This window comes from Lepisma saccharinum, chromosome 8 (assembly GCF_977018435.1).
Source record: "Lepisma saccharinum chromosome 8, izLepSacc3.1, whole genome shotgun sequence".
NCBI classification, from domain to species: Eukaryota; Metazoa; Arthropoda; class Insecta; order Zygentoma; family Lepismatidae; genus Lepisma; species Lepisma saccharinum.
Genome location: NC_139236.1, coordinates 46,923,767 through 46,950,326, shown reverse-complemented (window position 1 = coordinate 46,950,326; position 26,560 = coordinate 46,923,767). Strand labels below are relative to the sequence as shown.

Genomic DNA, 26,560 nt, shown 5'->3' with positions numbered 1-26,560 from the left:
CACGCTATCTATTGTCACGATTAATACTACTATTCATTTTCATTAATTTCTACATAATTCCCACATAGATATGAGGATGAGTTTCAATAAATATACCTTGTACCATCTTAAACTTAACTTCTGACATGCAAATGAATGATACTATCATTGCTTCAAATGTTCAAGTTATGAAATATCAAATTTATTGCTTATTTGCACGGCATAAATATATGATTAGAGGATGAGAATGTGAATATATTTTACATTTTATAACAATTAACAGTTTGTCAGAAACATAAGTGGAATGCAAGTATCATCATTTGTTAAAATATAAACATGCACAAACATGTTGTGCACTGAGGAAAAAATACAAGTGCATAGCCTAGTGTAAATATAGCGTACATAAATGCTCATTTGAACTTTTCTTTTCTGGTATGCACAGCATATTATGTTCAACGTACTTGGAAGATGTATCTTGTGCTGAACTAAAATAAATAATAATAACAAGTGGTGTGCGGTATCTCGAAAAGTCGGGACCGGGATCGGAAAGAAAAATTCCGTCCCGATTCCGACTTCAGCAAATGACTTCCCTACTTTTCTGGATCCCGAGCAGTCGAGAAATACCGAATGGTCATTTTAAAACGATATTAATTCTTGACGTTTTGTACATTGCAAGTGTCTGGAACTTATGGGAAATTGTTAGTTTTCATTCCAGATATGCAAAGACAATCACTTAAGGTGAAAATGACGTGTAGAATTTGAGATTTTCAGAAATTTTCCCGAATGTCGGAATTTAAAAACAATTACCGTTCCGATCAATAATATTCTGTCCCGCATAACAATAAGTAGCCATCGATATTTATTTTCAATTTGTCTGAAGCCACAAAATGTAAATGGGTGGAAATGCTCATTTGTGTACTCGATTTCGTGTGTCCAGTTTCTGGCATGGTTTCCTATCTGCATAGTGCAACACTAGCGCATAGATTTGGAATTCATTTCATGGATAAATTCACCTCTTACCGTCGTTTCGTCATCACGAGTAAACAACGGATTGGCCCAACCTATACTTCTAATAACCTTGCATTTAGCTACTAACACGTTGCAAAAATCGGAACAAGCAGGTTGTTCATTTTGTAGCGTTCGATTTATTTTTATTGTATTTTTGTACTTGTAGACTGCAATCATGTCTAATTGTGCTGTAGCAAGCTATGAAAACTATAACCAGAAAACTAAAGGAACTGACATAAAATATCATAGATTTCCAGTCGATAATTGCGTAAGTAAACAGTGGATTCATGCTTGTAAACGAAATGTAAAAAATACAAGTGTGCAGTGCCAATTATTGTGAAGAAGACTATGTGCGAGATCTAAAAGCAAAATTTCTGTATTTTCCACCAAAGAACGTGCTGAAGCCAACTGCAGTGCCATCGCTAAAATTACACCCAATTACTTTAGTACCAAATAATCGAGGAAATGGTGTAGTTCTGCTAAACACTTATCTTCACAATATGATTCGCTTGTAGGACGTGTTGATTAGGTTTGCAGAGATGTACGCTATGAAAGATATGCAATAAGGGGACGTGCCCCAAACAAGCTAAAGACTATGCTGCCAAAAAAGAGAACACGTCTGCATAATGAAGCAAATAAATTAAAGATTACAAACAACCTCTATCAACCTGCTTTAACTGAATAAAGAAGTTCAAAATCTACAACGTAACCTAACCGACAGTACCACAAGAAAAGTCATCAATATCTTGAAAATGTGTTCAACTAGTGCGAAGTACGTAGTGAGCCTAACTGATTTGTTATGTACATTTTATGTAAGTCGGATTTATAATTATTAACAATTTCATTTAACACAGTCCGATGTTGATTGTGATTTGTATGTTCACACTATTGTGAAAAACGTTGTCGGAAATGGGCATTTCGAAGATCGCGTACTAACTTTCACGCTATTCGAAATGAAATTCACTTAGTACATCTTCAATTCGAGTTACATAGCGTTGTATGCTCAATGGTAAATATTTCATGAGTGAATATTACACCCATCATTGAAATTTTTGCAACTTTGTTCAATTTTGTATTTCACAAATACTGTATATTGTGAATAATTTTATACCCTTGTACTCAATATAAACCAATGGATATTACGTTATTTATTTGTAGTACATTTCTGTCAAAAAGAGCAAGATCTAAGATTAGTGTAATGCAAGTTACTTCGTCTATGTACAAATGTGTGTCGCATATCAGCCTTGGAGTATATTTTCCGGTTATACAACTCAGACACACATGGAAATGGAAATGGAAAATCTGCGGACAAAGTCCTTTAACAAATAATGATTCGTACAGTTGCACGGTCAATCATTGTGAGTTCATGTAACTTTTCTCCTTTATTGTTTAATTAAACTAAGATATTTTCATCGATATTCCCAAAGCGTTTCATTTAACATGTGATCATAAATCTATTTCTATAGGCTTGAATTAGTAAGTTAAGACATTTATGTTTGATGTTCCTAGTACTCATCAAGTATTTCGAGTAGGTTAACTTAGTTAAATGATGAATGAACACTCACAAACATCCATGCCCAAGCCATGATTCGAACCCAAACCTACGCCAAGGAGGCCGGCTTGTGGAAACAAAGAAAGAGATCGAAGGGGGGGGACTACCTCTTATGGGTTTTCCTTTCATATTTAAAAAAAGAATAAACCAAATCTGTCAATCAATTCTTTCTTTGTAACTCTTTCTCTATGCAATTCTTCTTTAGCATGCAACGTTTCTTTTTAAAATCATAATACGATTTATGAAATGATGAAATCTGAAATTCTAATGAGAACACGGACAACCTTCTTTGTAATATATCGATCAGGTTTCAGAAACATGAATTTTTACAATACGTTTGCATGTGCAATTTTCCCTCTTTTAAAAGTAGCATGTTTTCATTCTGTTACTAATCATTAAAGGAATACCTCAATACCATCCCGAAGTATGATAATTAATATTTACCCCTCAAAGTAATGAAACACTTTCCCTCTCTGAAACTCGCATAGAAATGATAGCAGCCGTTTGCTTCGGCCAAGCACCGAACGAACATAACCGAAGGGGCACCGAGCATAACCGATCCTCCCACATGACGTCACGCGCTCGTGCATGATCGGCAATTTTCGGATGGCGCTACCTTATATATTAAGTTACCTTGATTTTAAGTCAATCTTTATTTATTTATTTACATTTTACTTGGGATTACCGCTAAGCAGTTTTTCCCATATCTATCTTTAAGTCAATCTTCTTACATATATATCTTCTTCTTCTTCTTCTTCTTCATGAATTACATATATATCAAAACGAATCGAAATCAACAACTTAAAACAAATATCGACATTGATACAGCGTTCTTAATCTCAATAGTTCCCTGTTAATTTTATAAACTTGTACGCAATAGAAATAAAGTAAATATTAGTTATTTGTGAATGTAGAAGACAGTCACAAGTAATTGGTCATTTTTTACAAAATTTGTGTGTTCCTTTCAACATTGTCGTGCGATGTTTCACCGCAGAAAATGACATCACAGATCTGATCAAATGTTGTGTTGGGTTGCCAGCATGCGGGCGGCAAAAACGGCCGTGACGCCGAAACGATGGACAAACTATAAAAATGTTACTAAGAAAAGTTCTTTGTTTTGATGTCCTCTACCTGTGTATGTGGTCCGTGAGCGCCATTAAAATGACATCATGTATAACTTTATCTTGTAGAGAAGAACTGTTTCCAGAATAAGGGAAGGGTTAATGATTGTTGGAAGGAGAATAAGTGTATAAAATGTGCGGCCGATATGGCCTTAGCAGAAGACGAAAACGCCGTGAACAGTAAATTGGAATATTTAGATGCCCAGTGTCAACAGTTCCGGATGAAAATAAATAAATGTAGATATAATATTTTTAAATTAAAAATAAACTCGACAATCAATGCATTCTCTTTTGTCTATATTTTTAACTATCTTTTTACTCAGTCACGCATTTATTGTTATTAATAGAGCAATTACTTTTTCATAAAAACATTGCTTGCTATTATTTATTATTTTTTATACATCTGAGACACTTGTTTAACGAGTAAGGAAGCCTCCGGGAATTGTATATGTAGATACGAGAAATTTGGACAATGTTGTTATCCAAGTTAGCAACACTGTTCGCAATGAGCAATGCTGCCAGATCAATGTTGAAGTAATGTTTTTCCAAAACAAGTACCGAATTGTATGATAACTAAGACCATCTTTGCTTTCGCTTTCATGAAAGACAACGAATGCTGCGGGAATTCGCCATTGATGTCAGCTGGCCATGATGTACGATCCATTAAGAAGAAAGCGCTATTTGCAATTCCTCCTCCTCCATCTCTCTCTCTCTGATCATATACTCTTAGAAAGTTATGCGGTTGTCTGGGTTTACTCGTCCGGTGATATCCGGCGCCCATCTGCTCGAGTACCACCATTTTCTTCTTCTCGCCTCCCCGCGCTGTGCAAACAGTAATGTTTACTGTCTGAATAAGGAAAATTTACAGATCTCTTAAGCAATTAATAGTATCGGCGGCCATGTTATCTTACTAACCCCAATTCAGCAACGTAATGGGAAAGTTAGGAGGAGAAAAAAGGGACAATTCTGTATGCTTTGTAAAAGTCCTTTAGATTCGGTCAGACGGTCCTACCAAGGCCAACTGCACGGTCGCTTTGAAACGAAACGTGATATTTTGGAAAACCAGGTAAGTAAAGATCATCTGTGACAGCCTTTTCCGTAATGTTTCAGGCAAAAATTACAATCTCCAATTCACTATAAGATGGGCATCCATGGCTAGAATTGTAGAGTAACTGCTTTAGTACGTTTCATAGTCTTTCATAGTCATTTTTCTAAAGGCTCTTGCATCGGCAATGTGACTTTTCTAAAGACACGATCCAAAATGTGTCATCGACGTCAGGGATCCCGGGTTAGAATACCGGTCTGGGCATAAATGTTCTTTATGAGTGTCCTTTCATCATATCATCACTCACCCTCATCTTCGCGATTAACCAAAAGTGGCAGAAAAGCGAAATCAATCAATCAATCAATTATCTTACCAAAATGTGTCATGATCTGATATATCTTTTTTTTATTTAGCGTCGCTTTTCTGCTACTTTTGGCTAATCCCGATCATCAGTATGAGCGATGATATGTTGACACTGATGATGGGACACTCACAAAGAACAGGTCAGTATTCGAGCCCGGGACTCCTGACGTCGATGACACATTTTGGATTATGTGTTTAGTATAATAGTCACATTGCTGATATGAGCGCCTTAAACCCGAAAAATGCATCAAGCTTTAGCTTTTTCTTGGCAGGGGTAAAAAAGAACACACTTTAATGCATTAATCGATGCGTTTCTGGGAATCAAATAGATTTAATGCTTTTAGTTTCCTGTGCGTGTACATTTGCATTTCGAAACAATAAATTTAGTCTTGATACTGATTAACAATGTCAGTTATAAAATATAATACTTCGTCTTGAAGTTCTATACTTAAAGCACATGCGTCATTTCTACAATGTCGTTCTATCAAAAACATTTTAACCAAACCTCTGTATACAGTAATAATAATTGTATTCAATATAATGTATGCATTGTAAATTACCAGCAGAACAGAGAAATAGTAAATAATGTCAAATGAGAATTTCGAATTTTTACAGCAGGCCCATTTTATCTTAGTAGCTGCACGCTACTTAAATGAAGGGTAAAGTAAGAGAATAACATTTGCCCCAAACAAGAGGGGCGCCAAATGCAGTGCAGGAAGCACCAACTTCTATTTTCGCTCATAACGCCGAAATCTCTAGCAACGTCTATAGAGATAATAAATAAAGTAGAAGTTGATCAGGATGTGAATCTAACACAGAGAATGGGAAAATTATCAGATTTAGAAAGTTGTTAAATGATAACAGAAAAACCGTTGATTTTGAATTGCACATAATTACTTGTATTTGTTTTTGCCCTTAAGTAAAATACATCTACGTTCTGAATTAGCACACCATATAAAAATAACAAGACAGATACTTACGGGGAGAAGAAATTTTATGAATTCACGAAAGGGATCGAGAAGTCTTCACATCCACCGAGACTACAAACATGTAAAAATCTGTCGATTTCAATGTACCTTTTTTTGAAAACGTTCGAGGAACAATGTTAAGGTTTGTGTTAAAGATTTGAAAGTAAACTTTAAGCATTGGAATTAGATGATTTTAATTTTTTATACTTATAACCTAAAACGGCTATACTGCAGAAGCGACCCTTGTGTTTTTACCGTTTTTTGAGTAAAAGAGAAATATCTACACTCATAGTACTTAATTCGTGCTTCGAATTGGCACTGTGCAGTTTTCACTTTTAGTTTCTGTTGTGTGAAATAATATAAACTTTTTAAGATTCTTACATGACTTACCATAGCTGCTTATTTTGAATCGAAATCAATAGCTAAAAAGCTGACTCGCCGCGGACGAATGAAGCTACACAGGAGGGCTCCGTGTACAGCAAGAACCTGTTGGCTGTATGCGCGGTAGCCGTAATTATGGTTATTTCTTGCAGTGCATATCACTGCGTAACTCTGGAAAAACCGGGGTCGGATGTTTCCTTTCATAGATATGTATTTATTAATTGTATTCCTACATTTCTACTGTGCAATACGTAACTCTTTTATGTATATGTTGATAGAAATGTGAGAATGCGTGAAAGGAAGCCAGTTTGTGTTTCGCTCTACATATTTTTATACTTTTATATTATTTGCGGGACAAGCATAGGCGCTGACTTAGGAGGGTGAAGCACTTTCTGCCCCCCTCAATTCCTCAAGAAGTATATACATTATGCGCAAAAAAATATTGTCATTTTGCCTCTCCTCCCAAATATTTATATGAAGTTGCGGCTTCTGGGGACAAACCACGTAGATGTTATGAAGGTAGTAATATTTCCCAACACACTACACTTGAGATCGGGGTGTGTGCAGCCTTAACACAGTTTGAAAATTTCTTACAGAAAAAGGCAAAGAAGACAAGTATTTCTTTAAAATTCATGGCATGGCATTTTTTTTCATGGCGGCATATTTCTTTTGTAACTGCTATGCAGTTTGATATCCCCTGGATTAGTCGGTTAACTTGTCAAACAAAATGCAACTTAGGTAAATATTTACTTTTTAAGAGGAATAAATGTGGCAACATTTTTCATAGCTGCTGCGGAGTTTGTAAAACCCCTGGAATTGTCCGTTAAATTATCTTTAGGAAAGGCAAGGGAGGTTATTTTCTTTGTAAAATGTCCAATTAGCACGGTTTTTGTGCGATTTCAAAGAATTTTAGATGTACAAACCTGTTAACATTAAAAACGTTTCTATTATTATTTATTAATAAATTAAGCAAACTGAATGAAATATTTTATGTTCAGGCACGTATCCAGAAATATATTTCAGAGGCTGAGGGTCTGAACCAAATAATATCAGTAATGTTTAAAATTATATGTTAATATAATTTATAGGTTTATTCGTAATTATGTGTAAATAAATTAACATTGTATTCTTATTATTACATGAATAGATAAAAAGAATAGCTTTAAGAATAGAGATATACTTAACAGCTCGTATTCATTATCTAGGTTGCGCATAGTTCAGATCGACAACATTTATGTTGAAAGAACTTTTCTGGCAAGGAACAAAAAATTAAGAATGGAATATTTTTTAAAAGAGATACAGAATAGAATATTTATTGAAAAGCAAAGAAACTATGTTTAAATTAACGAAAAGTAAATTTCGTGAATAATATCTTATGCACATTATTATAAATAGTAGTGTGCATAAATCTTCTTTGGTACTGCCATACAAAGCCGTATGATCGCAACGCAATATAAACTTTGCCTTCCAGTAAGTTCAGTGGAAATAAATAAACAAGCAGATTCTCATTATTTTTAGTACTTGCTAAGTCTTTCAGGGGGGGAGGCTCCCGATGGCGCAGTGGTAGCGTCGTCGCCTTGTAATCAAGGGGTCCCGGGTTCGATACCCAGTGGAGGCGCATGGCACAGTGGTTCGGATCCCACTTTAAACCGTAGGTCCAGTCCCGATTAGCCTTACTGTGCATAAAGTGGACTTAAAACACCAACTCAAACCAAACCATACTAAGTCTTTCAGGGTATCCGGACCCACTGGACGACCCTAAATATGCCCTTGTTTATTTTGCATTAAGGCAGTGGTTCGTTTAGCCTGCTAATTATAATCTTTCCAATTACTTGATGGAAAAAAGATAGACACTTTTCATGGTACACGAAGTATTTTTACCTGACTTTCCATTAATTGAATAGCAGTGAATGAACTTTATTTCATAGAAGTAACTCACAATGTGTTACGAATTCATTTTTCATCGTTAAAATATTGTTCCCAACACAAGAACTGTAAAATACTCGAAATTAACATTCGTAAGCATAGCTGCCAATGGAGCGTCCAGCTCTTCCTGCCGTATATGGATGAGCGTATGAGTGGCGTTACCCCCGACCGTTGCGGAGAGGCGGAATTAGCTATCTAGCCTTATATATGTCATTGATCGAAATCCATGTTGTAAACATACAGTATTGCCAGGTCGAACTTCGGTTTTTAAAGTGGATATGTAATGCGAATTTCCACCAGGATTAAACTTTCTATATTTCATGTTTTCATCCGTATTTATGATTTTCATTTTATTTTTGGATATTGAAGTTTCTATTTTGTTTCTTCAATTTCTTTGGGAAATATATGGTTTTTGTTTATTTTATTGTTCAAGGCTGTTCTAGCGTTGTGCGAAAAGGAGACGCTGACTTCACTTGTCTCCCTTATCGCACAACGTGAGGACAAGCTTGCGTTGTGACGTCACTCGAGGAATGACTACGTTGTTAGGTTAGGTCGGTTAGGTTTGGTTATCTTAGCATTAATACACTGCAAATGTATTATTTATGCAATCCTAACATAACAAATTAGGCATTTAGCACGTAAATTAGACTCACTATGTTTAATTTATAACAGAGGTTTCTCCAACTTAATACTACGTTTTATTCCACTTCCCATTGTTTCCTCACCATAAATCCTACATTTCTGAAATCCTTGATTCACAACCTTTCCAACGATGTATCATATATATTTCTATTAGGAAGGGTCGATTCGACATCCTTACCGCTAAAACAGTAAACTGCCAAGTATTTGCTATTTTTTTCCACGATTTGCAGCTTTTGTACGACTTATATTCTTAAATATAAGCATTCTAAGATTCTACTTAAATTCTAGCAACGGTCTAAGATACTTTTTAAAAAAGTATGCAAGTGTGACTATATCTTTGAAAAAGTACTCTAGGGAAGGAAACATGTGGTAATAATGGAATGGTAACGACAATAAGTATGGCTTTGGGACGTTTGGAATATTTCAGTAATTGCTAAAATATGAGATTATAAACAAAGTTTATAGTGTCAAATAATAATTGCAGCAATGTTGAAGAATGACAATTTTTATATGTGACAAACACGACAGATTCAACAATAATTGTAAGGAACAATAACAGCTACCTTTTATTTCTAGGTAACAGCAATTAAATCAAATGACGAGTCTGTGGGATTATGTAGTTTGTGCTATCTACCTTGTGATGCTTCTGTGTACTAGAATACCGAAGGGATATCCTCCAGGTAACATATGAGAATTAGATTGTAAGCACTTAAAGTATGATAAAGACTAATACGTTTTCTTTAGTTGTCCCTACACAATTTCTAATTTCTATTCATAGCTTGGATCAAATATACTATGTTATTTACTTATACTTATGTATTTGTATTTCCTATCAGCACTGATAAGAAGAAAATCAACTTAACTGTATTGGTATTGTTAATTCTAGTGTTACTAATATTAGGGGAAAGAAACATCGATATTTTAATTATGTAATGAACTTGTTGTTGTCACATACTAATATTTATATATTATGTAAAGTTCCACCTCAAGGGGGATTACCAGTCACCTTATGTTCATAATACCATTCTTCCAGAGAAAGCGTCCTCTTTTATGACAATTTCTGCTGTGCTTCGTCAAAACTCTGTTGCTAGCGAAATTACCATTAACTTGGATACCCATACATATTCTGAATTACAATGAATCGCTTGTTACAATTTACAGTATTTTCATTATATGGTCTACAATTAGTGTAAAACAGTATAATAAGTTCAAATTTGATATACATAGGTGAGGTTCCAAGTTAATACTGTACATCACAGTTCGTACACTGTATTGTGTTACTGACTATGTACTCATAGCAGGTATTCATTCTTAGTCATTATCTAAATTCACAGCTTTTCTTAAACTAAAACTCTCGCTAAATGCGCTTGCGAATGTAATGCACTGGATAGCATATGAAACACCATTGGTCTAACGTTAGAATCAATTTCTACAGTCTTACGAAAACATCCTGTTCTACAATATTGGTACAAGAGTCTTAAACCCATCCACTTTGTTACATACATCCATGCGCGTGTACTCCGATACAGCAAGGCCATCAGTGGTGTCACACAGCATAACTCTTACAAATTAATTCTATAACTTTCAGTTTTGCATTATTTCTTCCGGGTTGCCTCAACAGAATATCAACCTGCAAGCCTCCAAGGTTCGTTCCTTTCCGAAAAGGGGCCATCAACACCCTCTCGCGGCGTGTTGACAAAACATCTGCGTAACATCACCCTGTGCATCCTAATGCCACCAAGGGCCCGAAAAATCAACAGGCGACCTTGAAGGATCCAATGGGAGGGTACGTTGTGTGGAGGCAAATTTTCTATTCCAACGGGTAAGGCTGAAACAAAGCCAGAGTGCCATCGGTTCAGTCTACTGATGTCCTCAGTGTTGCAAACTGCACGATTAAGTGTACAAGTGTATTGTATACTGTCAGCGATGTAGCATATCCACCAAGCTAGTTAAAATGTATATTCATAAATAAACTATAAAGTTTCAAAATACAGGAGAAACAGTAAAATATAATTGCTGACATGCGGATGACATATTCTATGTGGAGATAAACGTTTCCGAGCATTTCGTCTATTAAGACAGCTAACATGTTGATGGACACATCCACCAAATATAGTTGGTAAAACTCGCTGGCCGTGGTCACACTTTTTAAGCGATTTCCGATATCAAAAGTTGCGGTTTTTCAGGCGGGTGAATTTCTATTTGTTTGCTTCAAAAACTTTAGTGTTGGCATTGTTTACCATTTACTACGGAAACATCTACGTGGTGTCAGAGTGGATTTGTGAATATTGCAATGTGTGAAAATCTTGAAAATTGTTTCAATCATGCGTGATCGTCTGTTGCATTAAATACATTTGACAACAGACCAACTGAAATTCGAAAAAAATTAACAACTGCGTCAGGACATTCATCTTTCCCCTAAGAGACGTTATGGAAACAGTATCAGGTAGAGTGCTAATTTTTTTCAGCATTACGTACCATGTAGAAGCAATGAATTCTTGTTTTTCTTAATTTTTAGGGATCTGCTTCCCCAATGTCACCGCACACCACTGCATACTTCTAATTATATAAGAATTAATCCAGATATCGTTTCGATTTAGTTTATTTTACTTTGTTTTCTGCCACTTTTGGTTAATCAAGAAGATGAGGATGAGTGACGATTGCATGAAATTCGTGAAAGGACAACCACAGAAAAAAGTATGTCCAGGCCATGATTCGAAACTTCAATGTTTGCAGATTTACTGTATGTTTGTTATTTTATGCATGATGCTAAGATGAAACACACATGAACAGCCCACAAACAAGACCACGGAGGATAATGCTGCCTGTGCATCCAGACGCCAGAGTCTCATTAGTTTGCAAAATGCAGTCCAGGATGTTCCACGTGGAAGAGAGATGGACATTTAGGTGTCTTCAGCCTTACACTCCGTTTGTGTTTTTAGTCCTTCCTGATTCCCAAATATTTAAAAAATATCTAATATGTTAAGCAGATTTTAATTATTTTTTTACCATGCATTATACAGGATGTCCGGGCTAGAGGTATACAAAAATATACACATAAATTTTAGCATCTGTAAAGTTTATTAACTTTCTTGTCCTGGTTATGGACAAAGTAACTCAGAAGGTTTTTATGTACATTGGTACACCTCAATGTTAGCACAATTTGTAGCTCGACACATATCCAAACGAATAGTAAAGCTCGTGCCAAGTGTTGACCAGCATTTGTAGCGTTATTAGCGCAACGATATGCTGTCTCAAATCACCCAAAATCGTGAACTTTCCACTGTGCACAACATCTTTAATGAAGCCCAATGCAAAAAAAAGTCTAATGGTGTCAAATCTGGGAATCTCGGTGGCCAGTTAGTTTCTGCGGATGCGTGACTCAACAGCACGATTCATCGTCCAAGTGGACTACTGAAATCTTGGATCGATGGTCAAACGACTGAGATTCACTACGAACAGTTTTCGCATTATAAGCAGATATTTTTGTATACCTCTAGCCCGGACACCTTGTACATCGCATTTATTTACTAGAAGAAACGGTATAATGGCTCTCAACAAAATCACGATAAATAAATGTTTTTTTTTTGTTTGTTTTTTTTTTGTTTCCAGCATCACTTGTCAGCAACTTTCTTCTGTCTGCGAGGTTTTGGACGAAGCGCCGTCTCCTGAGGAGAGTTGTTCTGGAAGCAGGGGAGAGATATGGACCTCTCTTCACCTTCAACCAGGGAGGCTTGCTTCAGGTGCTAGTGAACAGCCATCATGCAGTGAAGGAGGTTCTGGCCCACAGATCGACCCAGGGAAGACGCAACTCGCCCATTTTCAAGTTCTTGTTTAAAAACAAAGGAGGTAGGATAGGATGCAGAAAGCGCTTAAGATAGGTCTAGATGTTAATAATAGTATGCGAAGCTTGGAGTGCAAATTTGTACATGCAGAAACGTACTATCGTTTTACCTAGGGTGACCAGACACGTACCTTCCAAAAAGAGGACAGAGCATGGCGAAAAAAGGAGGACAAAGTCATGAAAAAGAAAGAGGACGTCGCAAAAAATATCAACACATTTGCCATAAAAAAATCTTACCAACATTATGCTCACAGATACTTTTCAGGTGATCTCTTTCAATAATTTCCTCTTACCTTTAAGCAAAGAAAGCAATCTCCTAATCACTTATTTAACTAACGACAAAGAATATCTACAATTTGAAGCACAGAATATTACTCCTTTTCTAATTCTTGGATATTTGAATGAAATCTCCTCACAAGTTAATACAAATATAACAAGTAAGATTCGCTTTAACTTATTTCCAAAAACCAAATTAAGATTTTAGGTAATTTAGATTGGATAGAGAAATATGATTTTAATGGCACGAACATTCCTAGCACTCTTCCAACAGCAGGGGAAACTGACAGCCACCTTACACTTTACCTCATTTCCGTTTCTTCCATCCTATCCTTTAAAGGCTGGATATTTTCTTGCAAGATCATTGTTGAATTTACACTTTTGCTTCGTTATTTCGTGAAAGAAAATATTACTTAACAATCAAAATTCTCACTACGCGTCTCTGTATCGCGGATGTATAACTCGAAGAGGAACTGGTTAGCACACCGCGCCACAACGCCAGCGATCCCGGATTCGAATCCCGGCCTGGTCATGAGTGTTCTTTCTAAGTATCCCTTCTTCAAAATCATCATATCATCGCTCATACTCATCTTCGCGATTAGCCAAAAGTGGCGAAAAAGCGAAGTAAAATAAACCAAATCAATCAATCGAAAAGGAACTACACAGACTATATGCGTTCCAGCAGTCTCCGAGGGCGAAGCAGTGAGTTTGAACAATACTAATGACTAGGGTGCGGAATTTTGCCTATTTGCCATTTTTATGCCTTTGTAGTAAATCATAGGGCCTAAAGTTTAAGGTTCGTTTCATGGTGTTTCTAGTCCGAAAACACATTTTTATAGTGCCTATAAATGCCTATTTTGAGGGTTAGTGTCTATTTTGCTTAATGCTGTCAAAAAATGTATATTCTGCACTTTTTGCATACTTCAGCTTTCTTTACGTGTCTTTTGTTTTCCCCACATTGAAAGATGTAAGGCTTTGTTGATGTTGTACTGACTGAAATCTGGTATTCGCCAGATTTGACGGTCTCAATTGGAACATTGTTTTATTTTTTTGTTACAATGGTACAATTTTTTTTTTCATCATTTGTTCAAATTCGCACAGTTAGCACAAGCTCTTTTTGTGAGAATTACTTTCACTGACGATTCCCGCAAATGTGAATTTCGATTAAAAAAAAAAACGGTTTGTTAACCGTTAGCGCACTTTTATGTATAAACTGAAGTGCTAACACTGTATAACTGTGCATTGTAAGAAGAAAATTGAAATAAGTTCACATTCAGTGCCTATTTTAATGTCGTTTTTTATTTTAAGGTGTCTTTTCAGTGCCTTTTAAGTGCCTATTTTCAAAATTTTGGTGCATATTTGACTGCCGAAGTTTTTAGTGCCTATAAATCTGCCCCCTATTAATGACAGTCGGGAAAGTGATTGTGTTCAGTAGGTAGGTAGGTAGGTAGGTGAGCATTGTTCGAATACTAACGTGCCCCAAGTCATAGGCTATGCCTTACAAGATGATCGTTATATGTGGAAGGATTGTCAATGCAGCACATTTGATATGGTCAATTCTATACTCTTTCCAAAAAATGAGGACATTATGCGATTTCTTCAAAATCTGCCCGGACGCCGGACAGACACCTAAAAAGGAGGACATGTCCGGATAAAAGAGGACGTCTGGTCACTCTAGTTTTACCTCTATCAAGAAGAGAAAACTCCTCTGGCGCTGTCGTCGGATCCTAAGCGAGCAAAGGGAGCATGGACAATGTAATCAGCTGCTCGCCATGTGGTCGGTCGTCCCTCTGAGTTACCAAAATGTGTGGTATTTTTCAACACATCGTTATCAACTTTATTCAGCATCAAGTGTTTGTATCATCAACAAAGGGAAAACTATACACAGCGAAAGCAAGCTCGAAATATTTGGACAGGTTAAAATTACAGTGGTGTAAGTAACTTTTAAAAAAAAAAGACTTAGACACAGAAATCAGATCGATATAAGTCAATATGTTAACAGAAAACGTGAAGTAAATCAGAGATTCATTCAACTGTCAATAGATGGCAGTTTAAGGTCTAGTGATAAAGGAAACAGCTGTTGTGTTGATCAGCAAAGTGCTGTGAGTCAGACTTTATTTTCATTTTAAGAAAGTGACTTACAAAACTGTAACTTTAACCCATCCATTTAATGTTGTTGACTTTCATTTTTTTGTCAACGAAGCAATGGAGGGAAATTATAAATATGACAACACGGGAGCACTCGGGCAAAAACGAAAGGGGACAGTGTCGCCTGTGGTGACTGCGAGAATAGTAAACAAATGACTGTCAACTTTAGTTCAAGGGTTGGTCCCGGTGTTTCTCTTCTTGGTGCGGCTTTAGGCTACTTTAAACAATGATAATGAAACAGCGACGATGATCATAATTTTCCCCGCCCGTAGTTAAAACCCGAAACCTACTTCCTTTCCTAAATACGCCAAACAGTGTAAACTTGACTTTTCCTTATTAAAATTGAATTCTAACACTGAAGATCTTCAATGAATAATAAGATACTTAGTGTTAGCAGTAACGATGCCAGAATAATTGAAGTGACAGAGAGGATGGGGATATTTGCTGGGCGGAGAGACAGTCACATTTAATATACGTACTTGAATACTAGTTCAAAAAATGTATATTTGGGTTAAAAGAGCAATTATTTAACTAGTTTTGCTTGTTAGGAGAGCAGAATTATCCTCTAGTACGTCTCCCCCTATTCCCCCTCTTTGGCATCGTCGCTGAATGGAAATTATAATCTAGAAATTGGGGAGGGGGGAATTAGTTCTGCAGTTGAAAATTTGTGAAGACATGTAGAGCCTGGAAAAGAACTTGTATAAGGAGGAAATTATTTTACGCCCCTGACCCCTCCAGACACACAAATACCTATAATCAGGGTTGTTAAAGGTTCATGGACCCATAAATTCTAATGGGTTCTATTGGGTTCCGCTGCAGGACCGGAACCTTTTCTCGCGCACAATTTAAATTCTGTCCAATTTGCGTATTGTTACATTAAAAAAGGTTCCTGGACCTTATTTAAATTGATCAGGAAAAAAGATTCCTGGACCGAATTGAAATACTTTAACCATAAAAAGGTTGTTTACGGTCCAGAACCCATTTACGCTTGCTGATTTTCTCTCCTGGACCGGAATTGAATTTATTTAAAATTCCTGGATCTTTAACAACCCTGCCACAAATATGATTTAGGAATGTTTGATCCGAATATAAACAATAGGGCTGAGCCGATACCACTTCGAACCGATACCGATCCCGATACTCTCACCAATTCCCACCGATAGGCTACCGATACTTGAAAATTGTAATAATTAAAATTTGTTCAAAATATTGATTAATATTAGTGTGTAAGTATTCCATTCAAATTGTATACATCAATTTACGAACATTTTTGCTTTAAAATATTAAATTACATGTTATATGATTACAAAATTCAGTGTTTCTACAGACAACTGGTGCAAAATATAAAGGAACTTCGAATTTTGCATAATTTCCAGGATAATTAAAGTAGACTCCTCGAAAGTGTAGCGCGGCAGTATCGGCTGGTATCGGTAAATAAATTATAACCGATACTTTCCGATACCGACACCAGTGGTATCGGCTGATATCGATACATAGGCATCGGTATCGGCTCAGCCCTACCAATAATAGCTACTATGATTGGTTGATTTAGTTTATTTTTATATCGCTTTTCTGCCACTTTTGGCTAATCACGAAGATGAGGATGAGTGATTACATGATAACATTGATTAAGGGACACTCACAGAGAACACCCATGCATAGGCCGGAACTTGAACCTTGAGAATCCTGGCGTCATGGCGCTGAATACCCACTCTACCATTAAGGTCGGCAATAGCTAGTATGAACCTAGTAGTAGGGTTGCTAAAGGTCCAGGAATTTTAAATAAATTCAATTCCGGTCCAGGAGAGAAAATCAGCAAGCGTAAATGGGTTCTGGACCGTAAAGAACCTTTTTATGGTTAAAGTATTTCAATTCGGTCCAGGAACCTTTTTTCCTGATCAATTTAAATACGGTCCATTAACCTTTTTCTCCGGATCAATTTAAATACGGTCCAGGAACTTTTTTCTGATGAATTTAAATCCGGTCCACGTTCCGTATTGAAGTGAAACAATACGCAACTTGGACCGAATCTAAATTGTGCGAGAAAAAAAGTTTTCGGTCCTGTTGCGGAACCCAATAGAACCCATAGAATTTATTTGTTCCTGGACCTTTAACAACATAACCATGATGAACTAAATATTTGTCATTATTACTTTCTTCAATTTCAGGGTATCCTCAAGTAGCCCTCCTACAATAGGTAAGAAAATGAAAGAAAATGATGAAATGTTTTTTTCTTGTAGCGAAGTAATGGTTATGGAACTCCTTTATTTATTTGTTTGTTTTCTTTTCTCCCTCCAGGTGTTTTGACAAATGAAAGGTCGTGGCAACGAAACAAAAAACTGTTCGTGAAGATGCTGAGGACATTTGGGTTTGGGAGAAGCAGCACGGAAGCCATAGCCGTGGAAGAAGCTCTGAAGCTAGCTTCGTTCCTGAAAGACCGTGCTAGTCACGTGACCAAAGATGGCGTCTCTATGGAACACTTGTTCTACGTGCCTGTACTCAACACCACGTGGCAAATAGCTATCGGTTCCAGGTTCGACTACGACAATCCGTGGCTTCTGAAGCTGATTCAGCTGACTGGCAAGTGCGAGGACTCCGTGTGCAATTCGTTTCTCTCATTGAATGCACAGCCTGCGTTGCAACACGTTGCTCCCGAATACGTAGGATATACATGTGCAACAAGAATGCGGGATACATTCTGGAGCTACATGAAGGTAAGTGTTGTTGGGCAAAACAGAAGTTGATCTGCATAATTCAAGCATGTTTAATGAGTTAATGAATACAGATTTAGAATCACAAAGATGCATTCCATTAAGGCCACTTCCTCTCTGGTGAGGATTTCTGTTTTCGGAAAGTATGGTAGAACTATTTTGTTACGTACAACTTGGATATTCTTGTCAGAAAAGCTTTATTTTCGCTATTATTGGTTTGTGCCCTAAAATGAGAAATCTATTTGGTTTTAGAAGGAATTAATAGAATTACATTCTCATTATTACATTGGTGGAGGCACATTGCACAGTGGTTCGGATCCCACTTTAAACTGTAGGTCCAATCCCGAATAGCTTATCTGTTCTTTTTTATCCATAAAATTCATTCAATAGTATATTTAATTTCCTCATTATTGCTCTCTCTCTCTCTCTCTCTCTCTTTCTCTCTCTCTCTCTCTCTCTCTCTCTCTCTCTCTCTCTCTCTCTCTCTCTCTCTCTCTCTCTCTCTCTTTCCTTCTCTCTCCCTCTCCATCTGTTTCTAAGTGTATGTTTCTCTCCCGAACATAATGTCTCTTTTCCATATCTGCCATATGTTTGTGTCATTGCTTCTTTACCAAATCTAAACTCTAGAAATTCTAAAGTTAGGTTAGACCTTGTATGTATTACATGTATATTAATATATTTAAAAGTGCAAGGCACAAATGTTTCTTTTCCTAGGATGTTTTAGAGGAGCATTCAAGAACATTCCAGAAAGAATACGTTCGTGACTTCATAGATTATCTTCTGAAAGAAAGACTGGAGAATGGAATAACATTTACAGGTAAAGATTCAATATTCCTAAACCTTACTATTTTTTTAACGTTAATTTTACTAAAATCACGTTCAGACTTATAGTAACTGCATCGCCGCTATTCAGATCCTGAATAGGGTAACTAGCATTCACATCGCGTACATATAGGATGTGTGAATGAATTGAATTAAGTTTTCACCTTTTTGTAGACGAGGATATCAGTGACGTCTGTATGGACTTATATTTGGGCGGAACTCTTACATCTGGAAGCCTTCTGAGCTTTGCCTTCTTATATATGATGCTGCATCCAGACATCCAAAACAAAGTCCAACAAGAACTTGATGACGTCATAGGAAAAGATCATCTTCCATCCATTGCGGACTTAGACAGGTATGGGCATTAGAATATAACTTGTCAATAAGTTTAATTTTTAATTACTTTTTTACATCAGATTATCCAGTACCTTATTCGAGCTTTCTGTTTCATTATTTTTATTATTATTATTAAACACGCGCACACATGTATATGTATATAAATACGTGTGTGTGTGCATGGCCCTGTATGCATGACACTGAAATCTAGTTCCATTCCAGATTACCGTATACATCAGCCACATTACTTGAAGTTCAGCGAATAGTGGATGTATTCCCCATCATTCCCAGATGTGTAGTTGAAGATGCAGATATTTTTGGATATCGAATTCAGAAGGTAAAATTTAAATTTACAGAGATGAAGCTATGCAGAAGAACATTACTGACAAATCAGACTTCAATGATAGCATTTCACATAAACTAACATCTCTATTACTAGTTGAATCTTATTTTGAAGGCAGTTCGAAGTTCTATCGTATGTAGAATATAAAGGAATCGAAATCTAATGTAAAGGAATTAAAGATGATTTGAAACAAAATACTTCATTGTCCGTATGCTTTGCAGGGAACCATGATGTGGGTTAATACCTACAGCGTCCACATGGACAAAGGTTATTGGAAGGACCCTGAAGCATTTCGACCGGAACGATTCTTATACGAAGGTCGAATGACGAACAAGGACAGAATTTTAACCTTTGGAGCAGGTGAGCTAAACTATGCTTAACTATAGGTAATTTTGACTACGCTTAGGATTTCCAAACAGACTGTAACGTCGAGTCTTCTGAACTACCACACAAAGACTTGTGAAGGTCGTTTCAATGTTATTGTGCCAATAGCTGCACTGAAACAAGAGAAGTGTAATTTGAGTAATAAACAGATAGTGATAAATTATTCTGCCTCCTTTCACTTGGTAACCACTGGCTCATTACTTACTTACCGGACTGTGTACAAAAAATATGTGCAATATGTCGCGCAACTCCGGTGTGAAATGTTTCATTTGTAGGATGTTTGTGACATGTCACTTGGATGTCAGGCGACATTTCACGTGCCACTTGATACTCTAGTGTGGAATCTACTTCCAGGGATGTATCATGATTAAATGATTTGGGATTGTAACAACCCCATCGACTTTCAATGGTATTGTTACAACACAGAAGTGTCCATAACTGTACAATTAAAAATGATATTGGTAAATGCAAAAACTTCAAAATCAAATCTTGAAAATAATAACTAGACTAATTAAGAAATATTTCTGTTCAATTACTTTCTCTTTCTGTTTCAGGCCGACGACGATGTCCAGGGGAAAGTCATTCCAAGATGATAGTGTTCCTCTTCTTCACTATCATTCTGCAAAAATACACTTTCAGTATTCCACCGTCACACAGATCACCACCATCCACAGAGCCCATTGACGGTTTGGTAATGCGGGCAAAGCCGTTTCAAGCTGTTATAAAAGAACGAGTATAATGATATACTGACAACATTGTTGATAAAGTCTGCAAATCCTTTTTCAGATTTTTCAAGAAGCACTGTTGCTTTGCCATATCAGGTTTCTACAAAGAATGTTCCTAACGCTATTGCATTTATTGTGTTTCATGAATATAACTAACATTTGTTGCAGTTGCAGTTTTCATCAAAATGGTAAATTCCAATTTATTAATGTTTGTTTTGTTTTTGTAAATGTGTAGTGATGAATCTGCACAAATATGTTCCTATTCTCGATGCAGTATTTGATGTCTCAATAAATTGATTCGAAACGTTGACTTAGTTGTGTAGCTTTCATTCATTTATTAAATTCAGTTTCCTCTCACATTCTTATCATTCCTTCCCACATACTTATGGAAGAACTTTTGTAAGTGGAATTTTTGTATATTTCTTCTCAAGGAATAAGTGACACTCTGGACCACGTTTAATTCATTTATCCATAGGTACAGAGAGAGCACTGTCATCTCTCTCTCTCTCTCTGTTTATATATATATATATATATAGATAGATAGATATATGCCGGTCCAGGTGGCGGAGTGGTTAGCACATCGCGCTACGACGCTAGGGGCCCTGGGTTCGAATCCCAAACTGGGCAAGGATGTTTGTGAGTCTCCATTCATCAATTTCATCATGTAATCAATCATTTCCATCTTCGGAAATTAGTCATAAGTGGCACAAAAAGCGCAGTAAAATAAAGCAAATCTCTCTCTCTCCACGAGCATGTATATAGCTCACACACACAAAACCCGTAAGTAGGCTGCAATTTCTTAACCAATGGAACAAAATTCACAAGATTGATTGATTTGGTGTTTTAAGTCCACTTTATGCACAGTGAGGCTAATCGGGACTGGACCTACAGCTTAAAGTGGGATCCGAATCACTATGAGGATCCAACGGGTATCGAACTCGGGACCCCTTGATTACAAGGCGACGACACTACCACTGCGCCATCGGGGAGACCATAAATAGGCGAAGTGCAAGTCAGTCAATAATACAGTGACCGCGACAACTGCCGTAAATAGAGAGTTTTCGTATTGGTATACCTCAGATGATTGGTCTTTCATTTCATTGGAGCGAAATCGTTCAACTACTTTCAAGATGATGTACGTTACAAAATTTTGCAAAATAAATTTGGTTCGGAAGAGATTTTTAATGTTGTCAATATTTCCATAAATTGACAATGAAAATTTTCACACAAAATTCACATGTCACATGTCACATATCGTTCGTGATTTTTCCTTTTTGCGTTAAGTCCATGATTGTTTCAATCTCTAGCACATACATTTGATATATCCACAGGAAAAGTACCGTATTCTCGCGTCTATAAGCCGCACTTTTTTCCCCGAAAAGTGGACCAAAAAATGGGGTGCGGCTTATACACGCGAATGATAAGAAAAGCATGTGCGGCTTATACACGCGAATGAAAGAAAGTGCAGCTACTGCTAGGATACTAAAATACGTACGTTGATTTGTTATCTTTATCACATAACGGATTCATTAACAGGAAATCCAACAACAATGCATCTGTAGCAGGCTTTGCAACAATATGATATCTTATCTTTAAATATTTTTTTGCAACAATATGATAATATCTTATCTTTGAACACGAATCATCCTTACTGTCGTATTGATCTGGAAACCATTCAGTAAAGTGAAGTTGTTAAAGAAGGTTGTGGGCCTGAGGTCAAGGTTGGTACTATTAAAGGGAGGATGTCTGGCAGAAGCATCAGCTACGATGCTCATTTTAAACTTCAAGCGATACGATATGCTGAAGGAAAAGGCAACAGATCTGCAGGGCGATATTACGATGTGGACGAGTCTAACGTTCGTCGATGGAGAAATCAGAAGGAACAACTTGCTGCAAGAAGTGGCAAGAGAAAGACATTTCGTGGAAAAGGAGCCAAATTTCCACAGGTAGAAGAAGAAGTTTTGGCCTTTGTAAATGAGAGGAGAAGTGCTGGCTATGCTGTAACCGTAGACATGATACGCTTTCAAGCTCGTGAAGTAGCTTCAAAGTTAGACATCAGTCGTCAAGCTTTCCGAGCTAGTGCGGGATGGTGTTCGTTTTATGCGTAGGAAAAGTTTATCGCTTCGCCGTAGGACAACAATTGCGCAACATTTCCCTGCAGACTTTGATCAGAAAATTGTTAAATTTCACAAATACGTGATTCGAATGCGAAAGTCGAATGATTATAACTTGTCTCAGATCGGCAACGCGGACGAAACACCTATTTACTGGGACATGCCTATGCCCAGCACAGTTGCACCGAGAGGCTCGCACACCGTATCGATCAAGACCACGGGTGGAGAGAAACAACGATGCACCGTAATGTTGGGTGTTCTTGCAGATGGAAGGAAACTGCCACCGTATGTTGTGCTGAAGCGTAAGAATGTGCCAAAGGAGACATTTCCGCCGGGTATTATCATACGTGCCCAGCAGAAAGGATGGGTGGAAGAAGAACTGGTATTGGACTGGATAGACAAAGTGTGGAATAGAAGGTCCGGTGCATTGCTGAACCAAAAGAGTTTGCTGGTGTGGGACAGCTTTCGTGGTCACCTAACAGACAGAATACAGACAAAATTGCAACAGTTGAAAACGGATGTAGCTGTGATTCCTGGGGGTCTAACGTCTGTACTGCAGCCCCTCGACGTTTGTGTAATTCGCTCGTTTAAAGCTGCGTTCCGGCGTCTGTATAATGACTGGATTAGTGCAGGAAACCACGAGCTTACAGCAACAGGAAAGATCAAACTTCCGACTGTCAAGCAAGTGTGTGAATGGATTCTGGCAGCATGGGAAAGTGTAAAATCGGAGACAATTGTGAAGGGTTTTCTGAAGTGCGGCATATACAATGCCCTAGATGGTATCCAGGATGAAATGTTGTGGGATTATGATGCTAGTGATGAAGATGACAATACGTCTTGTGCAGAAAATATTTCAACGAGTAGCAGCAACGACAGTGAATAAGGGCTTTGAGGACTCAAACTGAATGATAGGGTATTAATATGTAGATCATTGCGCTAAAATAAAGGTTAAAATACTTTTAAAATACTTACTTGAAATTGGCTACCTACGCAAAAAAAAAAAAAAAAAAAAAAAAAAAAGTCACTCGTGCGGCTTATACACGAGAAATTTTATTTTCCTGAAATCTAAGGCCAAAAAAGGGGGTGCGGCTTATACACGCGTGCGGCTAATAGACGCGAGAATACGGTACTCAAATTCCTGATACAATTTTGGGGGAAAGAAGGTTACAACACTCTCTCCTGCTGGAGATCCTCAAACGTTATATTGTGAACAAATACTAGTTTCAAATCGTTAAGTATGTACCGTACTAACTAAATCGAGTTTTTATTCTTCCAAAATACAGTCATGTACAATACGAAGTTGGAAGGTTATCGACTGAAGCACCCTGCCAGTTTTTTCTTTATATCTTATACCAGGTGCACCCAGTATGTATGGTATTATCCTTATTTCCAAACATGAACACAAGAAACATAGTAAGAAGCAAATGCTGGAACAGGAACATTAAAGTGATTGTCCTTGAATTCTGAGTACAATATTTTTGAGGTGTGGTGAACTTGTGTTATCACAAATCCTGGGAAAGCAACTCTAAGCAACTTATACTACAACCTGTATGCTTGAGGAGTTCACCTCAACGGCCAACATATTTACATCTGACAAGGGTTATCTAACTATACATAGAACTTTAACTGCAAGAGTCTCGTCTTTTGCTGGTGAACGGAGGAATCCAATTAACACTTAAAAAAATAATATCACCTATTGTAAAAGAAGCTCTTAAATATTTACTTCAGTAAAAAAAATATCTCGTTTCTCCTTATTTTCCTATATATATTCTTGCTACAATTCCCTTCTGCTACCTGTGCTGTTGTTCTATAGGCATTTTCGTAGCAACATATCGCGAGGCCCTGTGCGAGAATGTGAGATCCCTATCTGTTCCTTAAATTTAAAATCTCAATGTGAATAGATACAAAATCTTCAGGAATACGTCAGCAAAATTATTATCAAATTTCAATAATAATAAAATTCAAATCACTGATTAAAATGATATAATTTCACTCACCCTAAAAATGTCTTTCTCTGCTATTCCTGGAGCTGAATTCGCTCACGACTTCTGAATAGTCCAGAGTTAAGGCAATGTCGTTCTCTATGGATAATACTGTCAGTCCTGGTCATCATTCTTGTGACGTGGTCTTTCGGAGGTAAGTTTTTATTTACTTCAAACTGGAAAGGTTCTTTCAGCTGATGTAGTTGTTACACGAACAGTCAGAATGATTCTAAGCAAAATACAAATATTCGGATACACCTTACAAAGTTTTCGCTCTACAATATACGTAAAGACTGCTTTCATGTTGCAAATGTTTGAAGGGACTACTGCAATAAGCACTTGTAATTCTTCAAATAGTCAGTGACAGTCAACATCACAATCATCACCAACAGACAGTATCATTTTCAATCCTAGGCAATGCTTTAAAAGTGTTTTCAATCACTTCAAACATAAATCCAAACGCTTCGCTGTATTAAGTGCCAGTTGTCTTTGAACGTCAATCAAATAAATCTGTATGAACCGGGTACCTTGAATTAGATCAAGATGGCTGCCATAGGTTAGACACGTAAAAATCGTGCTTCGAGTTTTACCCTATAGCGTACAGTGTATAAACTATATATACAATCTTTATGTACGTTGTGTGGTGAAAAAACAACTAAATGAAATCATATAATATGATTTCATTGTTAATTTCTCAGTGAAATTCTCTGTGTATGTGAAAGTGAAACGTAACTTCAGTCAGAGGCGTCTCGTGAGAGCATGCGGTGCATGCTGCGCATGTGTCAATTGTGGGGAAAAGGACAGCTTGCTCTGTGACGACATTCATGAGCATTGCTACATTCTAATTTCTTCATATAGGAGAAGTATTTATTTTACACGAGAGCGCTGAACTAAGCTTATATTACATTTCTTGGATCTGACGCATGCATCAATTGTGGGAAAATAATAATATTTTTTTTTTCGCCAATAACTTTTCACCAAATGAAGTTACATGAAACCTGATTTCACATTTTACATCCTGACGAAATTCTAGCCTATGGTCATCTATGACATGACCCACGTATCATTTTAAATAAAAAAAAGTTGAATTCAAGATGGCGGAACCAAGATGGCGGCCGTGTCCGTGACATACTCCAAAAGGTGTCCCCCTAGACTATTTTGTATCGCCCATATCAAATTCCATGAAAATACATCACTGCGGATTTTACAAGGCGTGGTAAGGGACTTCTGATACACCCTGTATATTAAAATGCGTTGTTATTTGTCATTAACTCAACCCGCATGGCTTTATTCATATGCACTGTGCGAATTAAGCTTTTTGCTTTAGGGAGGATCTCAGTGACGTATTTATGATCTCATTTCAGGAGGTAGGTTTCTTGGGTATGATAATTTGTATATATCAGTAAACTCAACTATCGCTTTGCGGTTCTAAGCACCTTAGAACATTAGTTCTAACCTAGGTCACTAAATCTTATGATATTTTCACGTAATTGAGAAACATTTCGTATATTTACATTCTAAGAAAACCCAAACTCATACACCAAAATAGCTATCGAATTTGCAACACCGAAAAGTTGACCAAATTCAAAGTTAGTGTCCATTTAACCTACCTACAGGTTTCTTGTTCAGCAATTCTGTCTTCAGGAAAGTTCTATTTAATTGATGTAAAATCGTCGGTGATGTAAAGAAATATTGAGTATTATAGTTTTGCGATTAATTTGCCACACAACAGTGTTACAGTCTTTTGTTATGCCATTTGGAACGTCAAACACCAAACTATTCTGCTCCGTCGATTTTGCATTTTCTTCCAACCGTCTGGCGGCGCTAGTGTCCGTAATTACTTTTCGTGGCTGAGACGACGCATCCTAATATCTGTTACTCATTGAATCG

General features: G+C 37.0%; 1 protein-coding gene across 1 annotated transcript; it reads left to right on the top strand.

Moving 5' to 3' along the window:
* The first annotated feature begins 3,806 nt into the window (after positions 1-3,806).
* LOC145991764 (methyl farnesoate epoxidase-like) lies at positions 3,807-20,588 on the top strand. The gene is made up of 8 exons (XM_083127816.1): positions 3,807-3,840; positions 12,598-12,834; positions 17,552-17,967; positions 18,679-18,781; positions 18,961-19,141; positions 19,345-19,459; positions 19,687-19,825; positions 20,404-20,588. Exons 1-8 carry the CDS (start codon positions 3,807-3,809, stop codon positions 20,586-20,588), a joined length of 1,410 nt encoding a protein of 469 aa, XP_082983942.1.
* The last annotated feature ends 5,972 nt before the right edge of the window (positions 20,589-26,560 follow it).

Coding starts and splice junctions, on each gene's coding strand:
- LOC145991764 (XM_083127816.1), top strand. CDS start 3,807: ATGGCCTTAGCAGAAGACGAAAACGCCGTGAACA. Junction 12,835..17,551: donor CTTGTTTAAAAACAAAGGAG/GTAGGATAGGAT, acceptor TTCTCCCTCCAG/GTGTTTTGACAAATGAAAGG. Junction 19,826..20,403: donor AATTTTAACCTTTGGAGCAG/GTGAGCTAAACT, acceptor TTTCTGTTTCAG/GCCGACGACGATGTCCAGGG.